Genomic DNA, 21,678 nt, shown 5'->3' with positions numbered 1-21,678 from the left:
TTTGTGATGGACATAAATTCATGGGTATCATTATACTTCGAAAACCAAAAAATTAGCGATTTTACGTACTTTTTTCTCAAACCTTGAAAATTTGACCCACAAAGATTTGAGAATTGACAGTGCATGCTAATCTTTGTGAGATGAATATATTCCTTGATGCCAATTATGCTATGGAGAAACTCCTTAATTTGAAACCTATGATCTGAATATTAAGTCCAGTCTACATAGAAGTGGATTTCATTCAAATATTGGTCAGTTATAATAGTGTACAGTGTGTTGTAATAACTCCAGAACAATATGCAATTTTTCTGGATCCAAATCATTCAAAGAACATTAATATATACAATTGTCATTGCTTAAAAAGTCAGACACAGATATTCCATTTTCAACAAGTTTTTATTTTGAAGTTTTTACAATGCTGACAACATACACTTGCCAAACAATAGGTGAAACAGAGACATAAGTCTCTGGTGAAAACTGAAGTGCATGTAGAAATGGAACTTAAAATAATTTTTGTTTAAAAATGAACGTCATTCTGTTTCAATCTGTACACTTGAATTTCAAAAAAAGTTTTTAAAATTGTTCTTGTTCTTCAATAAAAGTACATTTGTATATGCATACATTGAAAGCAGTTGAGTTTAGTTATAAAACAATATTCTAATTTGACAAATGATCAACTTTTCCAATAGCCAATCTGTTAAAATCTTTTATGAAAATTGAAATCTATGGGTAAAAACTTGGTCACATTGATCAATGATATTAAATGTATACACAACTAGTCTTAATAAAGAAATTCAGAACTGCTCATTAGTAATAATAGTAAATGTGTTTCTGTGAGTATTTATTATTTTGATTTTCTTGGGGATTCCCCTCCTTTTACAACCCAACCAACCTTCAAGATAAAACCCATGGGACAATTACCCATAATCCCCTGGGGGCTATGTCAAGGTCCCTGGTCACAGCACTTGTAAGGGTATATGGCATTACTAACCTCCCGTAACACTCCCTGGGGCTAGTATTACAAGGTCATATATATATACCACCCGTGGATGGAAATATCTGCTAGTAATGATATCCCTACCCTTCATTTGTATATAAGAACACACAATCTAGTGAGCTTGAGTGTTAATTATAATCCAACCTTTGTGACTGACTGTGCACCAAAACATACCATAAACATTAAATTGTCCTAAGTAACTACATGTATTAATCTCCCATTGTATGATGTGCTTCAAATTCACAGCCCTATGGCTTGAAAAACATCAAATATAAGATATATACACTGATGGAAAACAAGTCAGTAAAGATTTATAAGTTACTTTCACTTTTAATCATATTAAAGATTTATAAATTACTTTCCCAGTTTAAATCATAATCCCATTTCCCATTAATTCCTGGCTAGCTTTAGTCTAGTCTAAATTCTTTTGCTGCATGTATTCTGTTTCAAAATAATTCATCTACGATCTGCTCAAGTAAATCTATAGGTAAAACTTAAGGATATTATTTTATTATAGGATAAATTTGCCAGTGTTTTTGTTTTTTCCCATTTTTTTTTTTTTACATTGGATGCAATTTTTACATTACATTTGGCTGATACATGACTTACTACAACTTGAATTCCATGTGGGATCGTTGAAATGATTTCCTTTCTCGTTTCTTCTTTAAAATGAAATAATAGTAATATGTCGGTATGATGGAGTAAATTTTACATGTAAATAAACAAATTGCCCCTCCTAAGATACATCTCAAAATAAAAATATGATGTCATCTTCATTCTCCTGAGTTTCCTCATGTTATAAATACATTTCTAAGTTATGTCTTTCTCTTTAATTTTTTTTTTTTTTTTGGGGGGGGGTTTGTGTAAAACAAGACCTGAGAGACAGATTGGTGGTCAGTTCCTTTGTGTAAAGTTGTTATTAATAAATTTTGAGACCTGCTATCTGTTGCAAAAAGTAAAATATCTGAATAATACTTACATGTTGTATTAACAATGTAGAAAAAAATACATTCATAAAAGGGAGGACACCCTTGTTCACTTGAATGTGTTACATAGTTAACTGTTATAGCTTTTAAAAGATTTAATATGTCATTCCAAGTTTGACTACAACAAAACCAAATCCAAATATACAGACTGTACAATCTAATTAAAATTAGATCCTTTGCACTCCTATATTTTGTTATGTTGCTTGTATTAAAGCATATAGAAGAGGAGCAAAAATAGAAGTCTAATTTTAATTAGATTGACAGATGGTTATGATCAAAGGATTTTTTGGAGTGAGGGGGGGGGGGGGGTTATACAGAATTAGTTTATCTAAATTCTGGAAACCCCCTTCAAAAAGAGGAAAATATCTGACAACCTTACATTACAAAATCTCCACATATTCCGAGAGTGAGAATTTCAGAACAATTAACTAGAACAATTTCAGAATCCAGATTCAGTTAAGTTGTAGTCAAGTATGGCATTATTTCACACCCATACAATAATGTTAGGCATTCAACACTTAATATTATATACAACTGTAAAGCCACACAATTATTAGATAGAGTCACTGGGAAAACATATCACAAAGCTGGAGATGTACAAAGTAAATAAATAAAATCACGATATATAAAGGATATACTGTATAACAGTCTTCTGTATAAGCTGACAATACTGTACATTGTAGAATAGTAATACAGTGTAATCTATCTATCTCAAACACTAATAGGTCAAACCCGACAATGCTGTACATTGTAGAATGGGGATACAGTGTAATCTAACTACTGTAAACGTATTACCGGTACATTTGGCTGTGTATTCTTTTTAGCGGCTTTGGCAGATTGCAGCAACCGCTAAATCAAGTACATAGATAAATGTCTTGCACGTATACACATATATTAGAATAAGAAGAAAAGCGCTAAATCAAATCTTTCCTAACTTATTCAAAAGTCAATATCCGCCAAATATTGTACACGCTAAATATAATACATTTACAGTATCTCAAACACTAGGACAAACCCTCTAAAACAAGTAACTTATCTGATAGTAAATCAATGTTTGACTGTAAAAACTTAATGACTTAAGTTATGAGGAGAAAGTATAACACAGACTTTAGCTTTATAACTTGACAATACATGGTGTGTTCTGATCAACATTGGCTCCTTTTGTAACAGTGTTATGTCAAGTTTAAGGTATTATGGTTTGACTGTAAAACAATAATGACGGAGGTATAACACAGTCTATAGCTGACAATACTGGGAATTGTACAATGTATAGGATGTATACACAAAACAAAAAGGATCATCATTGACATAAAACAAAAATACAGATACATAGGTACAAACTGATTGACTGTTACAAATATGGTCCAAAATTAAAAATCTAAAATACAAACAAAAAAAAATTTATATGTAGGTGATTAGATACAACTGACATAAAATATTTGTAGAATATGCACTACTACAGTAAAATATTGAAATCTATTGTAAATGTCAAAAACTGACTTTTGTAATCATACAAATTGAAATTAACTTCTCTGATAAATTAAAAATCATAATCATGATTGGCACTCAAGGCTTATCACTGGAAAAGAATTAAAAATTGTAGAATTAATTAGCTGAGGCTGTAGAAGGCAGGATATATAAAATAACCCATTTTTTCTAAAAAAAAAAAAAACAAAACTCTATTTACTAAACAATAAAAAACATTTTAGAATTTAATTATCTCTTCCTGATTCATTGATGATGAATTTCCAACGAAGTTAACACACTCGTATTCCCAATGGGTTAGGAATGTTACAATACTTATAAATATATGCGATTATTTGTTTTTTCTTGTCTTGAAGCAGAATTGTATAAAAAAAAAAATTAAATTAGTGACACCACTCAATTTCCATCAGAGGACATACCATATACAAACTTTATATTACAAATGAATGACAACATATTGAAAGAAAGAAAAATGTGGAGAACTATATGTGCATATTTAAGAATAAATCTTGGTCTTATCATTTTATATAACAATTATTTCAAAACGCTAATTAAAAATCCCCTGCGATAAAGAAGTTTTTCCAAAAAATTCTTTATTTAAAATCAAATTAAAAAAAATTGAATTCTATCTTAAAATATCTCAAAAATACATAACATTGAAAATAAAAACATTTATCTTCATTAAATCCTTTGAAGTACTTTTTGAGCATAAATAAAGGTACAAACTCTCTTTAAAACATCCGATTCTTAAGTACAATCTGAGAGTAAATCACTGATTGGCTGAGGATGACCTATGAACTCCGTCATCAAACCTGGCTGAACAGTTCCTTCATCTCTACAAATGTCTCAAACAGCTGATCCATGAACACCGTGGAGTCGGTATTTTTGGTCGACTTTTTGGAGGACACGTGGAAGAATACTTTGTGGTCCCCGGGAATCATGTAGGAGACGCCGTAACCGTCGTCTGACACCGGGCCAAAACCACCCCCAGGACACAGCTAAAAATAAAAAAAAAATAAAATGCAACAGAATTCAAAGTTGGGCCCCCCGAGTCAGTAATAAGGTGCTTTATCAACTGAGCTATTAGGTCAATGGCAATCAATCCATCTAAAAAGTATATTATTTGGATATTTGCAAAAAAAGAGCGAAGGATATAAGTATCAAAATTTGACCCAAACTACAATGTTATAGATGTATATTTATTACACTACATGCCACACTTACAGCATGTTTGTATTGTGTACATTGCCGTGTTACTGAAATCGCTATACTTACCGCATGTCTGTACAGTAGGAAACCGTTTGGAGAGGTTGCTATCTGTTGCTGAGGTTGCTATACTTATGACGTGTCTGTATTTGTATGTTGCTATCTGTTGTACATAAGTTGCTATACTTACAGCCTGTCTGTACTATGGGACACTGCAGTTTGGTGAGGTTGCTATACTTATGTCTGTATTTCGTAGCTTGCTATCTGTTGTATTTTTGTTGCTATACTTACAGCGTGTCTGTATTGTGGGAGACTGATGTTTGGGGAGGTTGCTTTTTTTGCTGAGGTTGCTTTTTTTTGCTGAGGTTGCCATACTTATGTCTGTATTCCGTAGGTTGCTATCTATTGTATATTTGTTGCTATACTTACAGCGTGTCTATACTGAGGGAGACTACAGTTTGGTGAGGTTGCTATTCTTATGTCTGTATTTCATAGGTTGCTATCTATTGTATATTTGTTGCTATACTTACAGCGTGTCTGTACTGAGGGAGACTACAGTTTGGTGAGGTTGCTATCTGTTGCTGTGGTTGCTGGCTAGTTGACAATGTCCAGGGAATTGTCAGAGCTTCCTTCAAAAACTCACAGTCCTGTCCAAAAAAAAGGTCACATATCAGATATCAAATGGTGTCTAGCTCATAGTCTTATAAATATATAAACTCAGTTTACACAAACTAAACAGAAATAATGAATTGAAATTTTAGGGGAAGACCTACGAGCCAATTTATTACTTATTTAGCTTAGTAGTACCTACTTAGGCCATATATTACGTACATAGCCCATTAATTACTTTGGTAGCCCAATAATTAATTCTGTAGCCCATTTATTACTTAAATAACCCATTGATGACTTATGTAGCCCATATTTACTAATTTATCCCATTTATTACTTACTTAACCAGTTTCTGACTTTAGTAGCCCATTTATGACTTATTTATTACTAACAAGCCAATTTATTACAATGGAGCCTCATTTATCCACATGCTTTGGTTCCTAATCAATTTGTCCAGATATGTGAAGCGTCCAGTTACCTGCATTACCAGTTAAACAAGACAAAATAACATTAAAAAATTCTGTTCCGATGAAAAATTGTCCAGATACTGAAGTGCCCGGATATCTGGCATCCGGATATATGAAGGTCCACTGTCCTTACATAGCCAATTTAATACTAACATAGCCCATTTATGACTTACATAGCCCATTCATGACTTACGTAGCCCATGCCCTTGCTGACGACGTAGAGACCAAACAGGTGTCTATCGATGGCCCGTCCACACATGGCGTCTCTGTACGCATCCTGGTGGCGGTCGCAGGCCTTCCTCAGGAGATCAATGGTCGTAGACTTAGGGACAGATTTGTCCAGAAATGCCCTACAAAATAAACAATAAATATTTTAAGCTGACCAATGGATGTACACTTCAAAATTAACTAGAATTGAATTTCCAATCATTTGAGGAAACAAAGTCTTGTGGAAATTCTTGATCTGCATTGTTTACCTCATTTCAATAAAAACAAAAGATTTTCTAAAATTATCGTCAATTACTCCTGGGCCATGATAATACTTGATAAGATCTGAGGCCTGTGACGACGTACTTAACAAAGGCTGCTGAGTCATTGCTGAGTGTTCGGACCGTCTCCGTTCTCCCCTGAAGATAAAGTCTGGTCATGGAGGACTCGTACGTCAGGGCAAACTTCCCAGCATTCTTATAGTAGGTCACCTGAAGCGCCATCTGGATGAATGCATCTGGGCTCACCTGTAGTGTACAAAATACATGTACATCACCATCAGAGACAGTAGTTCAATAGACATCACACACAATCATATCCTTGTATCACTACATTTAATGTACACATTACTGTCAGAAATAGATAAAATTTAACACAATATCACTGCACACAGTGTATGTTATATATGCCCATCAGAAAAAGTAATAATTGTAATAACACATCTCCTGTAAATTAAATGCTGAAAGCTACCTAGGGTAAATAGCTCCTGCTTTCCTCTCAAACTTCTTTACATTCTTTACTTATTAATAGGTGACTATCTAATAAGCTCCATCTTGACCGATACATCCTTCAGTATGATTTGGCACTGAGTTACAGACTTACCTTACAGGTCTTCATGAACCCTTTTCCATAAATGGTCAACTCCCTCAGACAAAGGTCAAGGTCATCTGAATTCTATATATAGAAAAAAAACTCTCAGAATATATTATAGAATGAAATGTGTCTCCTCTCTTTTAACTCTTAAACTTATAAATTTTAAGGGGAAAAAATTGTCTAATTCCTACCTGTTGACTTGAATTTCAATAGTAACACCATCTCTCATTGAGAATTATTTATTAACAAAAAAAAAACCTTTGAGAAAAGGTTGTCATTCTCTTGCAATACTTTTATAAAATTTTATACCATTTTGCAGACTTTTTCGGCCTCAATAATGGCAGTCCTAAGATCTGGAGTTACTTCCCATATATGTCGCGTGGGTTTAGAGAGGACGTAGTTTGAATCCTCGGGATTTGGAGGCAGGGACCCATCCTTAAGGAAACCACACTCCTCTAAAGCTCTACAACACAGAAGAGTTCTTATCTGACTTCACAGACACAAAAAATACTAACATTTTATAAGTTCCTCAGTGATTTTAAAATCCTCTCAAAATGACATAATTCATGATATTAGTACCTCTTATCAACCAAAATCTATGTCAGTGAGATTTTTAAATATCCTAACTCAAGCAGTTGTAGATATTACAAGTTTAGCTGGAAAAATCTTTGAAGAAATTTATAATTTTATTTTGAGACAGGTATACTGTGAAATCATTACTGTTTGTTGAGGCCAAATGTTCATGGATTTGTGGGTTACCCTTACATACAATACCCATTCACATGCTCATAAATTATACTTCTGTCAAGTTCATTGAATACTTTGTATAGGTGAGTAAGGTCACAGTTATTATCTCTTTCACTTTACAGATCCAGTAGCCCATTTTTACTAATAACTTACTCGGCAGTAAAGTTGTATTCCAGTATATGAGCGATTATCGTACCAATGTTTACAGTCATAATATAATCATTACTTACTCTGCAGTAAAGTTGTACTCCAGTAGATGAGCTATGATGGGAGCGTCAGCGTATAAGTGTTTACAGTTTACGGTCATAATTCAGTCATTACTTACTCTGCAGTAAAGTTGTACTCGAGCAGGTGAGCTATGAGGAGCGTCAGCGTATAAGTGTTTACAGTTTACGGTCATAATTCAGTCATTACTTACTCTGCAGTAAAGTTGTACTCGAGCAGGTGAGCTATGAGGAGCGTCAGCGTATAAGTGTTTACAGTTTACGGTCATAATTCAGTCATTACTTACTCTGCAGTAAAGTTGTACTCCAGTAGATGAGCTATGATGGGAGCGTCAGCGTATAAGTGTTTACAGTTTACGGTCATAATTCAGTCATTACTTACTCTGCAGTAAAGTTGTACTCGAGCAGGTGAGCTATGAGGAGCGTCAGCGTATAAGTGTTTACAGTTTACGGTCATAATTCAGTCATTACTTACTCTGCAGTAAAGTTGTACTCGAGTAGATGGGCGATGATTGGAGCATGGGCGTAGGAGTGTTTACAGTTTACAGTCATCATTCACTCATTACTTACTCTGCAGTAAAGTTATACTCCAGTAGATGAGCAATGATCGGAGCGTCCACGTACGAGTGTTTACAGTTTAGTCATAATTCAGTCATAACTTACTCTGCAGTAAAGTTGTACTCCAGCAGGTGAGCTATGATCGGAGCGTCGGCGTACGAGTGTTCACTGTTACAGCCCATCCTTCCGTCAGGGAAAGAGACCAGGTTAAAACATTTATCGTACCACAGCTTTCCGTCATTATCACACAGTAGATAGAGGCCTCTCTGTGTCATGGTCTCGTATTTCTCTGTCTCAAGTGTTAACTAAAAAGTAAAATATTATTATAATAACCTTAAGTTTTCATTTTGTTTAATGAACCTTAAATCATTCCAGTTAAAAATCAGAAATCTCTCTCTCTCCCTCTCTCTTCCCTCCCCACTGTTTCTCTTTCTTCCCACTTTCCCCACTCTTTCTCTCTTTCTTTTTCTTCCTCTCTCTTTCCCCCACTTTTTCTTTCTGTCTCAGTTTTCCTCTCTCTTTGCCCCACTTTTCTCTTTTTCTCTCTTCCTTTCTCTTCTCCCTCTCTCTCTCTCATACATTAACATACACAGAACATGGCTTTTTCTATCATGTCCATGGTTTCGCGGTTGACACCCCTGGAGAAGTGTTGATCTCGGATCCTCCACCATTTAACTCGTTCCTGTCCAGTTAAACAGGCCAGAATCTTCTCCTCTCTGCTGTAGGAATCTGTGTGTGTAAAAATGTTTTGTCCAAAATTATTTTTCTATAATGTATTACATGGAGATGATTTTACCTGGAGAGTTTTGTGTTTCAGATTTCTGACCTTCTGGCAAATGGCAATGGGACAGAAAATACACAATACACAAGTCAATTACAGAGTTAACAAATTGGTATATTCAATATTCTTTTTACACACGTATAAATTCTTATTATTTAAAAGAGTGATCATATTAATTTAAGTTGAATATGCAGTCAAATTCTTATGCAGATATTTGTCCCAATGCATGTAATATACGCATTTCAGGGCCGTCACTGCCCTCAAATTAGGACCGAATATCGGACCCATTCCCAATGGCACAAAGTGCTAGATTTTCCCAATTTCAGACTTAAAAATTCCCAAAGACGCATTTTCTACAACTAATTTTCCACACATACATCCTTTTTTTGATCCATTTAGCAGTAATCCATGATTGATTTTAATCTGCAACAACCCTATCATGATCGTTTATTTCTAATTCGAATTTCCTCTGTTATGGAATAGAGATCTATGGATAGGTCATACGTAGATTGAATTGGGGAACTTATTTTAATTATTAAGCAAGGATAACCATTATGAGTTAGTTCATAAAATAAATTAACAATTTTAAAGTGAATTATAAGTTAAAATAAAATCTTGGATACTTTCTGTTTCATTTGCATGTGTTAAATGACCAGAATTGGCAGAAAAAAAGACATAAATTGTAGGTCTAGGCAATTTTATGATATTACATTTTAAAGGAAAATTTTTATTAGTAACTTGATAATTTCAATAAATTATTCTTTATAATCTAATTTTTTAAATTTATTTCAAATGCAATTAAACAGTAAGAAATACCCCCTCCCCACGTTTTTCAGTCTCTGTATCATACGGAAAAAAGCCTGCTTAGCAAGTAAATGTTTGGTCTGTTAAATATAGATTTTATCAGACCTTATGTCCTGTAAATTTTAGCTTTTCAAGTATACTTTTAAAGTGATAAATGGCTTTCATGATTAATTTTTTTTTGGGGGGGGGGGGTGTTAATTTAATACATGAAGGTATGTTTAAAATTTTCCCAATTTGACAAAAATGTCGAGGATTTTTACCAATATAGAGGGACCCGGTCCCTGTACCAAAAGGTGCTGTGACAGCCCTGCATTTAGTAAATAATTTTTTTTCCTGGCAAATTGAACAGAAAATGTGTTACCATGAATTTTGACCCCGTGGGAAAAAGACGTAAACTTTAGAGAATTCAAAAATTTTCATACAAAATTGAAATGATGTACCGGTATATGTACATTACTTGTACTATAAAGTTGTAGTCAGTTCATTGTGCTGGAGTAAGAGTTAGCCCCCTTTACCCAGGGTTGGAAATTCGCATAAAATTGCAGCCAGCCACAGGGCTGGCTACTTTTAAAAGTTACCAGTCCTGCTCGAAATCTACCAGTCCTGATAAAATGCTCATCATTATGAATTTACTATAAATAAAGCTTATATTTACACTTGTAACATAGGACTTACATCCCCTTGCAATTTTCACATTTTACACAACATTGGAAACCATATCTGATCATAAACCAGGGGATGCATATTTTAAGTTTAACATGCTTTAAAACTATTAATTAATCTAGTCATCAGTGATCTATATAAATCTTCCATAGACCAACCTAGTCCCAAAATCAATGGAGAGTTCACTTCTCCCTCAGAGAAATTTAGGGAGACGAGTTCTTGGATTACGTGGTGCACCTTGATCATTATTAAACTCTTTAGAAATAAAAACATTTCATAAATCATTGTTATAACTTATAAATACATTATTATAATAGTTACTTTGTATTATCAGGGACTTATAGAATGTAGGTCCCTGGTATTATTTAAACAACCTAGTTTAAAAATTAATTTTTTACACAATTAACCTTTAAAAGATGAACCCCCTTTTTTCTCTTCTTGTTTAAGATTTTCAGCTCTTAGCATAGTCATTATTTTGTTCTCTTCAAAATTCGTTTTCAATTTTAAATTCTTTTTCTAAAAAAAAAAATATGCACTTAACTGCATGCTGATTGAACTACTTATGATTATCAAGACGTATAACTTCTTAGACGGTTAAAAACTCGACAATTAAATAGTAAAAATATGTCTGTATCACAGTACAGCATGAATAAATTATTTGACGATAAAAAGATCTAAAATCATTTCACACAATCATCTTTGGCAAGACATCGATAGCTGCCCAGCTGTTTTGCACTTAGTAACAATGGACTTTTTCATACACCCGAGTGTAAAATCTAGAGGAGTTCCGACAGAGTATTCGATGCAGAAGCAAAACAGGTGCCCTGCAGTTTCACTTAATTCAGCAGTAATAAAACCAGACAGGTTTATAAATTAGTGAGATACACCACGTAGTCTGTAGATTTTTGTTAATAAACTAAATAAATTCTCAGTATAAAAACAAGATCTGGCTATTAAAATTAGCCCGACCACCGGGCTGTCAACAGCAGTTTTGTACCCGTCCGCCTGAAAAACAGACCGTCTCGGGCGGTCGGGCGGGCTGTAATTTCCAACCCTGCTTTACCTGTATGTTTATCAGCGTCCTGTATTATCCACTCTAACTGTTTCTGTATCAGTGTTGGAGTCAGGAGACGTCCTTTTTTGTCAAAAACTTCCAGTTTGTACAGCACACCTCTCCTCCACACCGCTATGTGCTGAAACAATCCAGAAAAACATGTCAAAGTATAGAAACAAAACACTATACAGTAAAACTCAGTTATAACGAAGTCACTGGGACCTAAGAAATTATACTTCACTATATCCATAATTAGTTATATCTGTATCAGAATTTTAAAAAATTTATAGAGTTAGGGCACAGGCACTTGTTTCTGTAATAAATTTTTGACCCATAGTATAATAATAACACAAGGTATCTAACTCCGATTTACACCGAGTAGCCCCCTCCCTTTGAATCACGCTCATTTACACTTGCAGAGAAAATGCACGGGTAAACTGTTTATACTATGTCTTCTACGATAATTCATCTACACAACCATATATAGCTTGCTTGTCCTTGTTTTCTTTAATCTACGTAAACAGCGTCAAAACTCTACTCACCGAGTAGAAAATCTCGTACTAAACCATAAAACGGTATGTGCTAATCTCGGGCAAAAAGAAAAATTAAAGAATGCATGTGTTTAAAAATTCAATTCCAGATTTTAAATATTGCATCGAATAAATAAAATTTCATAGTGTCTTATTTTCCATAATAACACTACGATGTTTTTCCGATGTAATTTTAGAAACAGATTTTTAGCCAATCAAATTAGAGGTCTAATTGTTTGCCCAAGACTATAATATACGATTCTATGGTTGAGTTTCACTCTCCACTCAGCGAGTAGAGTTTTGACGCTGATTACGGAGATAAAAGAAAATAAAGACAAGCATGCCAGCTATGGTTGTGTAGATAAATAATCGTAGAAGACATAGGTATAAACAGTTTACACGTGCATTTCCCCTGAAAGTGTAAATGAGCGTGATTCTAAGGGAGGGGGCTACGCGGTGTAAATTGGGGTTAGATACCTTGTGTTATTATTATACTTTGGGTCAAAAATTTATTACAGAAACAAATGTCTGTGAGTTAAAATGACTTCATGACAAAATGACTTCGCTATATCCATTATATTTCGCAATATCTGTGTTCGTACTAAACGAGTTTAACTGTACATTGTCAGGCATACATATGCAAAAAAATTGATGGGTCAATATTTACAATGTATCATGATAAAGCACAACTGACATGTCAATTCTGCTCTTTTTCCCCATTCCTTCACATACATAAGGGAGATAATCCTTACCTTGGAGACAGTGGAGTCATACGTCAGTAAGGTATCACACTCTTCTCCAGGAATTCTACAAAGTTTTAGACATTTGATTAACAAACTATTTAAAAGATTATGTTTCTCATATTTTATCTGACAGAGACAATATAACACACTGGTCAAATTCAGGGATCTTCTTATCTTTCTTTAATTATAGATAAACTTTATGTAATCCACACAATTACCTTGTTGCAGAGAACATCCTCTCATACTGGGTCATACACAGATAATTACTTGGTTGTAACTGGGTCATACAAGGATAATTACCTTGTTGTAACTGGGTCATACACTGATAATACCTGGTTGTAACTGGGTGGTACACAGATAATTACCTTGTTGTGGAGAACATCCTCTTGTACTGGGCCATACACAGATAATTACCTGGTTGTGGAGAACATCCTCTCGTATTGGGCCATACACACAGGAATGGTCTGTCTGATCAGCAGGGGTTCAAGTGTCTCACGGTCTCTAAGCTGTTTAAACTTCAGGACATTGTACACTGTGCTGGAAATCCTAGAACCAAAGCAGAACACAATAATCACATATAATTTCAACATTACTGTGTTGTCTCAGTTAAATAAGTTAATGAAGTTTATACTTGTATAGTACAAGTACCTTGCTGTCTGTATAGGGGAAGGGGTCCAATGTTCCTGATCCAGTATGTAGTAGTTACTGTTGATTGGTAGGGGGTCTCTGCTAGATAAATACACATACTTCTCCCTGTCAAATAAAGCATAGCCAGTCGTGACATTGTTACACCACTGCATATACAGTAACACATGTAACTTACCACTTTTTACTCAAGTCATACTATCAAAACCTCTGCTTTAGTAACATATCTTACTTAATAATTAATAACATTCAGCAATGTAATTTTTTGACCAGGACAAATTCAGTTTTATCATTTTCTGGAACTTCCAAGCGACTGCAAACCAAATTTTTTCTGTATCATCTTTTACTTGTGATTTTCAGTTTGGAATCAATCCACAACAATTAATTTTCATAACTAAGGAAACATTCTCTTCAAAGCAAAATCAATAGCTCCATTTTAAGCAGATTGCAGATATTTCTCGCAGGCAAATACATGTTGGTTTATAAGGTATCAGTCAAATACACCACCATTATTTTAGTTTTAGTAGCCCATGTAACTTACCACCAGTCAGTTACGTAATTGTTACACCACCATGACTTCAGTTTGAGTATCCTCTGTAACTTTGGTCCGTATCCTTTCTCGAAATCCTCCGCATCTTTCTTTAGTTTGTTCCACTTTTCCTTGTCGTCGCCGTACAGGGGCTCGAGTGATTTCAGGAGCTTGGTCAGTGTGTCTCGGAGGGCGGGGACCGGCATACGGGCGAGAGACGACTGACAACTGTACAGCTTAGGGCTGTAACCACTGACCACCTTAACAAGTACACCCCACAGTATGGTACTGATAGACTGGGTCTTAGGCTGCTCATCTGTAAAATACAGTAAAATATTGACCAGTAAACCCCACAGTAAAATATTGACTAGTACACCCCACAGTATGGTACTGATAGACTGGGTCTTAGGCTGCTCATCTGTAAAATACAGTAAAATATTGACCAGTACACCCCACAGTATAATAGTGATTTCAGTAGTGGGTCTATAGGCTGCTCATCCCACAGAGAGTACTAATAGAGCTGGGTCTGTAGCCACTGACTATCTTATCCCACAGTATAGTACTAATAGAGTGGGTCTTAGGCTGCTCATCTGTAAAATACAGTAAAATATTGACCAGTACACCCCACAGTATAGTACTGATAGAGTGGGTCTTAGGCTGCTCATCTGTAAAATACAGTAAAATATTGACCAGTACACCCCACAGTATAGTACTGATAGAGTGGGTCTTAGGCTGCTCATCTGTTAAATACAAATATATTCAATTCTACATGAAATAGACAGTTAGACAAACACTTTTCATGGATAATGTTCTTTTATCTCAATGTCTTAGCACAAAATTCTAAAGTTATTTCTATGGTCCATTTACTTTTTGATCAGAGAATCACTCCTACTTGCAAGATGGGTTGAAAATGTGTGCAATATAACAATAAATAACTAAAGATTTTTCTTCCTTGGAATATCATGAATGTTAAAATCTACATTTATTAAATTTCAAAAGTAGAATATTGTATAAGTGACCTTTATAGAGATAGTGAACCTTAAATGTTTTTCATTTCCGTCCCTGCTTTATTTTTCAGACTTACACATCCAGCCCCTGTAGGAGAGAAGGCCCCGGAGTAAATATCGCCGCACATAGATCTTGATGAGGAAAAACCAGAATCCCACAAAACAGGAAGTAATAACCACATTCACCACCAGGGGAAGTCCTGTCATAAATAGGGAAAAAAACATGATTCAATGTTTCAGGGAATGAATTTAATAGACTTTGATTTTTGTATCAAGGTAAAAATACAATGACACAAAAATTTAATATAATTTATTTTTGCGAGTATTCAAGACTGATAGGTTTCTCATGATCAGTAATTCTCCTTCAGAAGTAGCTATATAAGGATTTAGAATCTGTTTATTTCTCTCTCTATGATTTGTTTCATAAAAATACTGATTCGACTTGAAATACTTTTAATACATATTTCTCAACTTTGTTTTAAAATTTGTATGTACTGCATTATTTGGTTTCTAGACTTTTAATAAGGTAAAGATTGAGGCCAATAGAAAAACTGTACCTTTAGGTATATATAACATGTGATGGACTTTCCACAGTCTATCATTAATTGGTCGCATCACTTCTGCATCCAAAATCATGATCGCAGATAAAATAACCACCATCGCTGCCAGGTTCCATATAGAGGTCGGCCACATTCCATTGTACAGCAGGTTTCTAAAGGATACCAAAAAAAAATGATGCAGCATTACCTAGTTATGTATCAGGCACATAGAACGGGGTGGGGGATTAGGGGGGGGGGGGGGAGCTTATACTTTTACTATTGAAAATTTTCAATGAAATATTTTCATTGAAGTACCCCCCCCTCCCAGTTAATACTATGGTAAAGTAATAATATAAGGGAAATGTAGCATTGTATGCCAGAAGAAATTGGTACTGAAAGAAGTTGACATCTGAAAAAAAATTAGCCTTACCTCCCCCTCCCCCTTTTTTTATTTAATGATAAAATTCCTCTGTCTAAGCATTTTTGTTGGTACATGTACATGTATATCAATATACAAATATGTATTGCAACATGATAATGATATTTTTTGTCATTGCAATATGCTTAACATGCTGAAATATCGATTTTGTTTACCCATCTCAATACGTCAAGCTATTCATTTTATTCAGCAGTCATTTTCTACAGCATTGTTGTTCTTTCTTTCCCTTCTATTTTTTCCATTTTGTCTGTAATTTTGTCATAAAAGAAATAACAATGAGAAAGGAAGCATTAATGGTATAGCAAAGTCACATGATTAATTACAATTCCCAACTTAACTTAAAAGAGAAGGCAAGTCAGTACAAGACATATATAACATATATTTATCAAGTTTTATATCTGATTCAGTGGTTAATATTTATAAACAATGATAAATCTTGCAAATCATTAAAAAATATATTTTTTTACTTAATTTGCACCACACTGATTACCATGATTACTAGAGGATTTTTGAAAGAATAAATCTATTCTATTCATTTGACAATGATTTATATAAATCTTGCATAATTTATTATCATTAAATGTGTCATTGCCCTTGTAACATTTGGTTACATAAATAAAAAGATGACCTATATATATTTTTTCTGATTTCCAATCAAAACGAACATACATCATGTTCATTAGCAAGAGTGCTATAGCCTATAAGTGGTTTATATTTCGATGTAGTACTAGTACAGTACAATTGTACTTTGACCCCCTATAATCATGATAATAAGTAGGACTTATAATTAATATTAACATAGTACAGCAACCCATTTAACAGAGGCAGAGATTTCAATGTGACAGGGTGACACTACTGTATTCTGATAACCGAGTTTTATCATATCTCGAAAAAAAAAAAAAAATAGTATTATCATTTAATATGATAACTGTACTATGATATGACTAACTTACTTATAAAGGTATGCATCAACTGTATCTGGGTTCAAATGATAAGGGTGTCAAACATACTCATTATTCACTCTCACACATACAATAACATATTAAACAGAAATGAAGCAAATTAACATGATTAAGAGTCAACTAAATAATTCATGATCATAATTCCTGATTCTCGTTTTTATGATAATTATTAATACTAACCATATGATTCAATAATTATTCATTATAAATCCTGACAATACTAGTATTAATTACAGTTTGACTACCTCCCCCCCCTGCAAAAAAAAAAGAGAGAGAGAGAAGGGGGTCTAGAAACAATCTATTTAAAATGTAAATCTTTGATCCACTCCAGTTTGATCACTTTGTGTAGCTGGAGTGGATCAAAGATCTAATTTTAATCAGATTGGTCTAGAAATTAAAAAAAAAATTGAAAAATAGATCAAGCAGATAAAAAGGCCATTAAAAAAAATGTAATGCTGGTGGGAGGGGGCCAGATCCTTCTACTGAGTTATAACTCTACCCCCTTGTTTCCCAAGCCGCAGCTTACAATAGAATTTCTAGCTGTCTTGAAAGTGTCAATCTAATATTTTAAATAAGCATCTTGTTACTAAGTGTTAGATTAAAGGGAAAAATTAAATATACCTCTAAAATAATTAATTTGTATTTTGATAATTATGCACAGTAAAACTTGGTTATAAGAAAGTCACTGGGACCTATGAAATTACTTTGCTATATCGATAATTCATTTTATACATGTATTCGTTTCTTAAGGGATTTGTTAAATTTATATAGTTTGGGATCCAAGATAACTTCGCTATATCCATAAATTCCCAATATCCATGTTTGGACTAAACAAGTTTTGACTGTTTGTTCTTTTACTTTCAATGGAACATGTTAAATTTATATAGCATGCTAGAGGTTCATCAAAATAACTTTTGATCCATAAATTCCCATATCCAATGCGTCTGAGATATATAAGGAACATAGGGACATTAATGATTCTTTTACTTGTATACATAATTCTGTGGTGATACATAATTATTTGCCCTATTTTTCTCAATTTAAATATCCAAGTGTCATGGTTTTGTGGCATTTATTAAAAAAAAAATGAACAGTTAAAAAGTTAACTATCTCATTTCCCTGATTAAAATGATTAAAAAAAGTTTTCACTCGAAAGGAAAAACAAGGAATTTCCTGTGGTTACATGTAGCCAGCAGAGATAGTCACCAGATAGCATGGATAGGGAAAAACACTTTACAATGGCTTGATCTCATCTGGCTAAATAATTGTATCTAATGATTACACTTTACAGGCATAGCTATACTCTTAATATATGTTCTACGGTGCGACCGTTGGGGCGAGCGCAGTTATTTACTATCAAAAAACTTACACAGCTTTTACTTGCACTGCCTATCCCCAGTTCATTTAAAAAGAAGAAAAGAATTGTAAAAAATCACTTCCCAGTACGGAAGCGTATAAGGGCCGCAGCAGTATTTTTTTTAAATTTGTTATAACAAATTATGAATTTGTTATATCAAATTATTAATTTGTTATAACAAATTGATAATTTGTTTTAACAAATTACTAATTTGTTTAAACAAATTATTAATTTGTTATAACAAATTAGTAATTTGTTATAACAAATTACTAATTTGTTATAACAAATTGATAATTTGTTTAAACAAATTGATAATTTGTTATATTATATAACTTTGTGAAATCCGGTAATCTGATTGGTCAATACGAAGTACTTATTTTTTGATAACGACCGCTGAAAGCGAATAATGACTCGCACGAGCTGCCTCGTTTTCACTTTCGATTTAGACAAACATGGAAGTTCGCAAGTGGAAGGTGAGGAAAATTTAAATCAAGACATATAGTGAAGAACTCTGAGACTGATAATACAAACCAATTACTAGGATATTTGTGAATATTTTTCGGGAATAATAAGCACATACCATTTCATGGTTGAGTTCGACCTTTCCACTCAGCGAGCAGAGTTTTGACGCTGTTTACGCGATTACGGAGACTAAGGAAAATATAGACATAAGACAAGCATGCCATGTATCTATTCTTAGAAGGCATAGGTATTTATATTTTGTCAGTGCATTTCGTCTGCAAGTGTAAATGAGAGCGAATCTCAATCTGGGGGAGGGGGTACTCTGTGTTATTCGGAGATAGATATCTTGCGTCATTATTATGATGTGGGAAATTTATGCCGAAACAATTTCCTCTGAGTAATATTCAATGAATTCTGAAACATTTACATTCAACTTATTTATGGTTAATACTATCTCTGTAAATAATAGGATGATATACATTGCACTAATAAATTTGGGAAATTATTATTTATATAATATAATAAATATGGACTCAATGCACGGTCAATATGCATTTATAATGACCCAGGATGACATATTGACCTCAGATACATGAAGTATATCGACCTCGGGCTAGCGCCCTCGGTCGATATACTACATGTATCTGAGGACAATATCTGTCATCTTGGGTCATTATAAATGCATATTGACCTACATTGAGTCCATATTTGTATAATAACAAATTAATAATTTGTTATAACAAATTACTAATTTGTTATAACAAATTACTAATTTGTTATAACAAATTACTAATTTGTTTTAACAAATTGATAATTTGTTAAAACAAATTGATAATTTGTTTAAACAAATTGATAATTTGTTATAACAAATCGATAATTTGTTATAACAAATTGATAATTTGTTATAACAAATTGATAATTTGTTATAACAAATTGATAATTTGTTATAACAAACTACTACTTAATTTGTTATAACAAATTATCAATTTGTTATAACAAATTATCAATTTGTTATAACAAATTATCAAGTTGTGTAAACAAATTAATAATTTGTTATTACAAATTATCAATTTGTTATAACAAATAATCAATTTGTTTAAACAAATTATCAATTTGTTATAACAAATTATCAATTTGTTATAACAAATTATCAATTTGTTATAACAAATTTGTAGTTTGTTATAACAAATTATCAATTTGTTTAAACAAATTAGTAATTTGTTATAACAAATTAATAATTTGTTATAACAAATTAATAATTTGTTATAACAAATTAATAATTTGTTATAACAAATTAATAATTTGTTATAACAAATTTTAAAAAAAATACTGCTGCGGCCCTAATACGCTTCCGTATCCCAGGCATCGGGATCGAGATTCCAAACTTTTCGGAAGTTTGTGACAAAATCGGAAATACCCGAGCCGTTGAAGTGACGAAAGTATGACGTCAAATAAAAAGTCCTGTTGACTTAGAACGCAAACGATAGTTTTGTGGCATGGAGATTGCAATAAATCGTTGTTTGTATTTTTTTTCAAGTAAGTTGTTGCTATGTTTTAGCCACCATGTTGCTATGCACCGCAAAGGATTATTGGGATATGAGAATATTTTCACGTGGACTCATAAAAATTTCTTGGAACAATGTGCAGATTCCAACCTGAATTTCCTCCATTCGTACACGTTAGTCTATTGAGCTCGCCACGCGAGCGGCGCTTCGCGCCGCCTCGCTGCGCTCGCTATAAATACATTTTGGAAAAAGTCACATTTTTTTCTGATTTCACATGAATATATGAAAATATTCACAAATTAATCATTTTAAATTTATAGACCCACACCGAAGCATTAAAACTCCCTTTTCTCAAAATTTTAGCATGATTTAGATTTACTATTAGAATATCATTCATGTATTTTTTTTCCCATTATGTTTAATGGGGAAATGGTGAAGCAACATTGTCATAAAATATAATTAAGATGTTATTCGAATCTGAAATACATAGGGCCAGTAGCATGTATAGGGTTGTATTGATCTACCAAGAAATTATTATAACATATAATACAAAATAATTCTCCTGTATCATTGTAAAGAAACTATAGCCTATATATCATTTTGAGATAACATATATGATATTTATTTCTTTTTTACTTTTCCCTGATAAAAGGTAATTTTCTATTGTGTGCAAACATTTCAAATCAACAATTAGGCTAAATGTATTAGTGTTTATCATTTCCCATTATTCGACAACTTTAAAAAAAAAAAACACTAGACAAAAGTCGGTTACCAAGAAGTGGACATTGCTACTGTAATCCAAGTATTTCCCAATACACATGATAAGGCATGCTTTGTAATTCATTCTTCAAAAAAAATATATTGTCAGAATTTTCATCAAAGTACCAATAACAAAATTGGCATGTCTGTAACGGATACAGATTCTGGTAAATATAACCAATCACCTGTATCGATCTCTATATACCTGGTTCTGTAGAATCGGCGGACGAGCGACCTTCGCCATTCGTTGTAAATGTTTCTCTGATATTCCTCCTCCGAAGCCACATGCGGGACCGAGGGTTCGTGCACGGCACATCTCGCCTCAGCCATCGATACCCTCAGAATATAAACACCACGTCTACAACGACGGCTCTGTGTTTTGTCAAAGAAGCTCAACGACTTCGCTTTGTGTCGTCCGTCTGTTTATGCTGAGGAAAATGTGAAATCTACGATTGCATGGAAATTTATTAACAAAACGAAAATCTTAATATTTTTTAATAGCCAATAAATTGAACGATTTCTCGACCTTAAGTAGCAAGA

At 33.4% G+C, this 21,678-nt stretch overlaps 1 protein-coding gene across 1 annotated transcript; it reads right to left on the bottom strand.

Moving 5' to 3' along the window:
• Positions 1-377: 377 nt before the first annotated feature.
• LOC134245744 (carnitine O-palmitoyltransferase 1, liver isoform-like) lies at positions 378-21,573 on the bottom strand. The gene is made up of 16 exons (XM_062728001.1): positions 21,344-21,573; positions 15,673-15,827; positions 15,193-15,315; positions 14,121-14,424; positions 13,583-13,687; positions 13,349-13,480; positions 12,944-12,998; positions 11,671-11,800; positions 8,949-9,088; positions 8,465-8,664; positions 7,140-7,293; positions 6,840-6,911; positions 6,324-6,484; positions 5,944-6,100; positions 5,205-5,321; positions 378-4,466 (listed from the first exon to the last, which is right to left on the bottom strand). Exons 1-16 carry the CDS (start codon positions 21,466-21,468, stop codon positions 4,275-4,277), a joined length of 2,322 nt encoding a protein of 773 aa, XP_062583985.1. The 5' UTR covers positions 21,469-21,573; the 3' UTR covers positions 378-4,274.
• Between the last annotated feature and the right edge of the window lie 105 nt (positions 21,574-21,678).

This window comes from Saccostrea cucullata, unplaced genomic scaffold (assembly GCF_032062105.1).
Source record: "Saccostrea cucullata isolate Sc308-1 unplaced genomic scaffold, CSIRO_AGI_Scuc_v1 ctg2335, whole genome shotgun sequence".
Taxonomy (NCBI): Eukaryota; Metazoa; Mollusca; class Bivalvia; order Ostreida; family Ostreidae; genus Saccostrea; species Saccostrea cuccullata.
The sequence above is the reverse complement of the archived record's forward strand: the minus strand, read 5'-3'. Positions and strand labels throughout refer to the sequence as shown.

What these genes read in the sequence shown, in the direction of transcription:
- LOC134245744 (XM_062728001.1), bottom strand. Translation starts at nt 21,468, where the DNA reads ATGGCTGAGGCGAGATGTGCCGTGCACGAACCCTCGGTCCCGCATGTG. An exon ending in GAGTACAACTTTACTGCAGA is followed by an intron (nt 7,294 to 8,464) that starts GTAAGTTATGAC and finishes TCTGTGTTGTAG; the next exon opens with AGCTTTAGAGGAGTGTGGTT. An exon ending in GGTTCATGAAGACCTGTAAG is followed by an intron (nt 6,485 to 6,839) that starts GTAAGTCTGTAA and finishes TGTACACTACAG; the next exon opens with GTGAGCCCAGATGCATTCAT.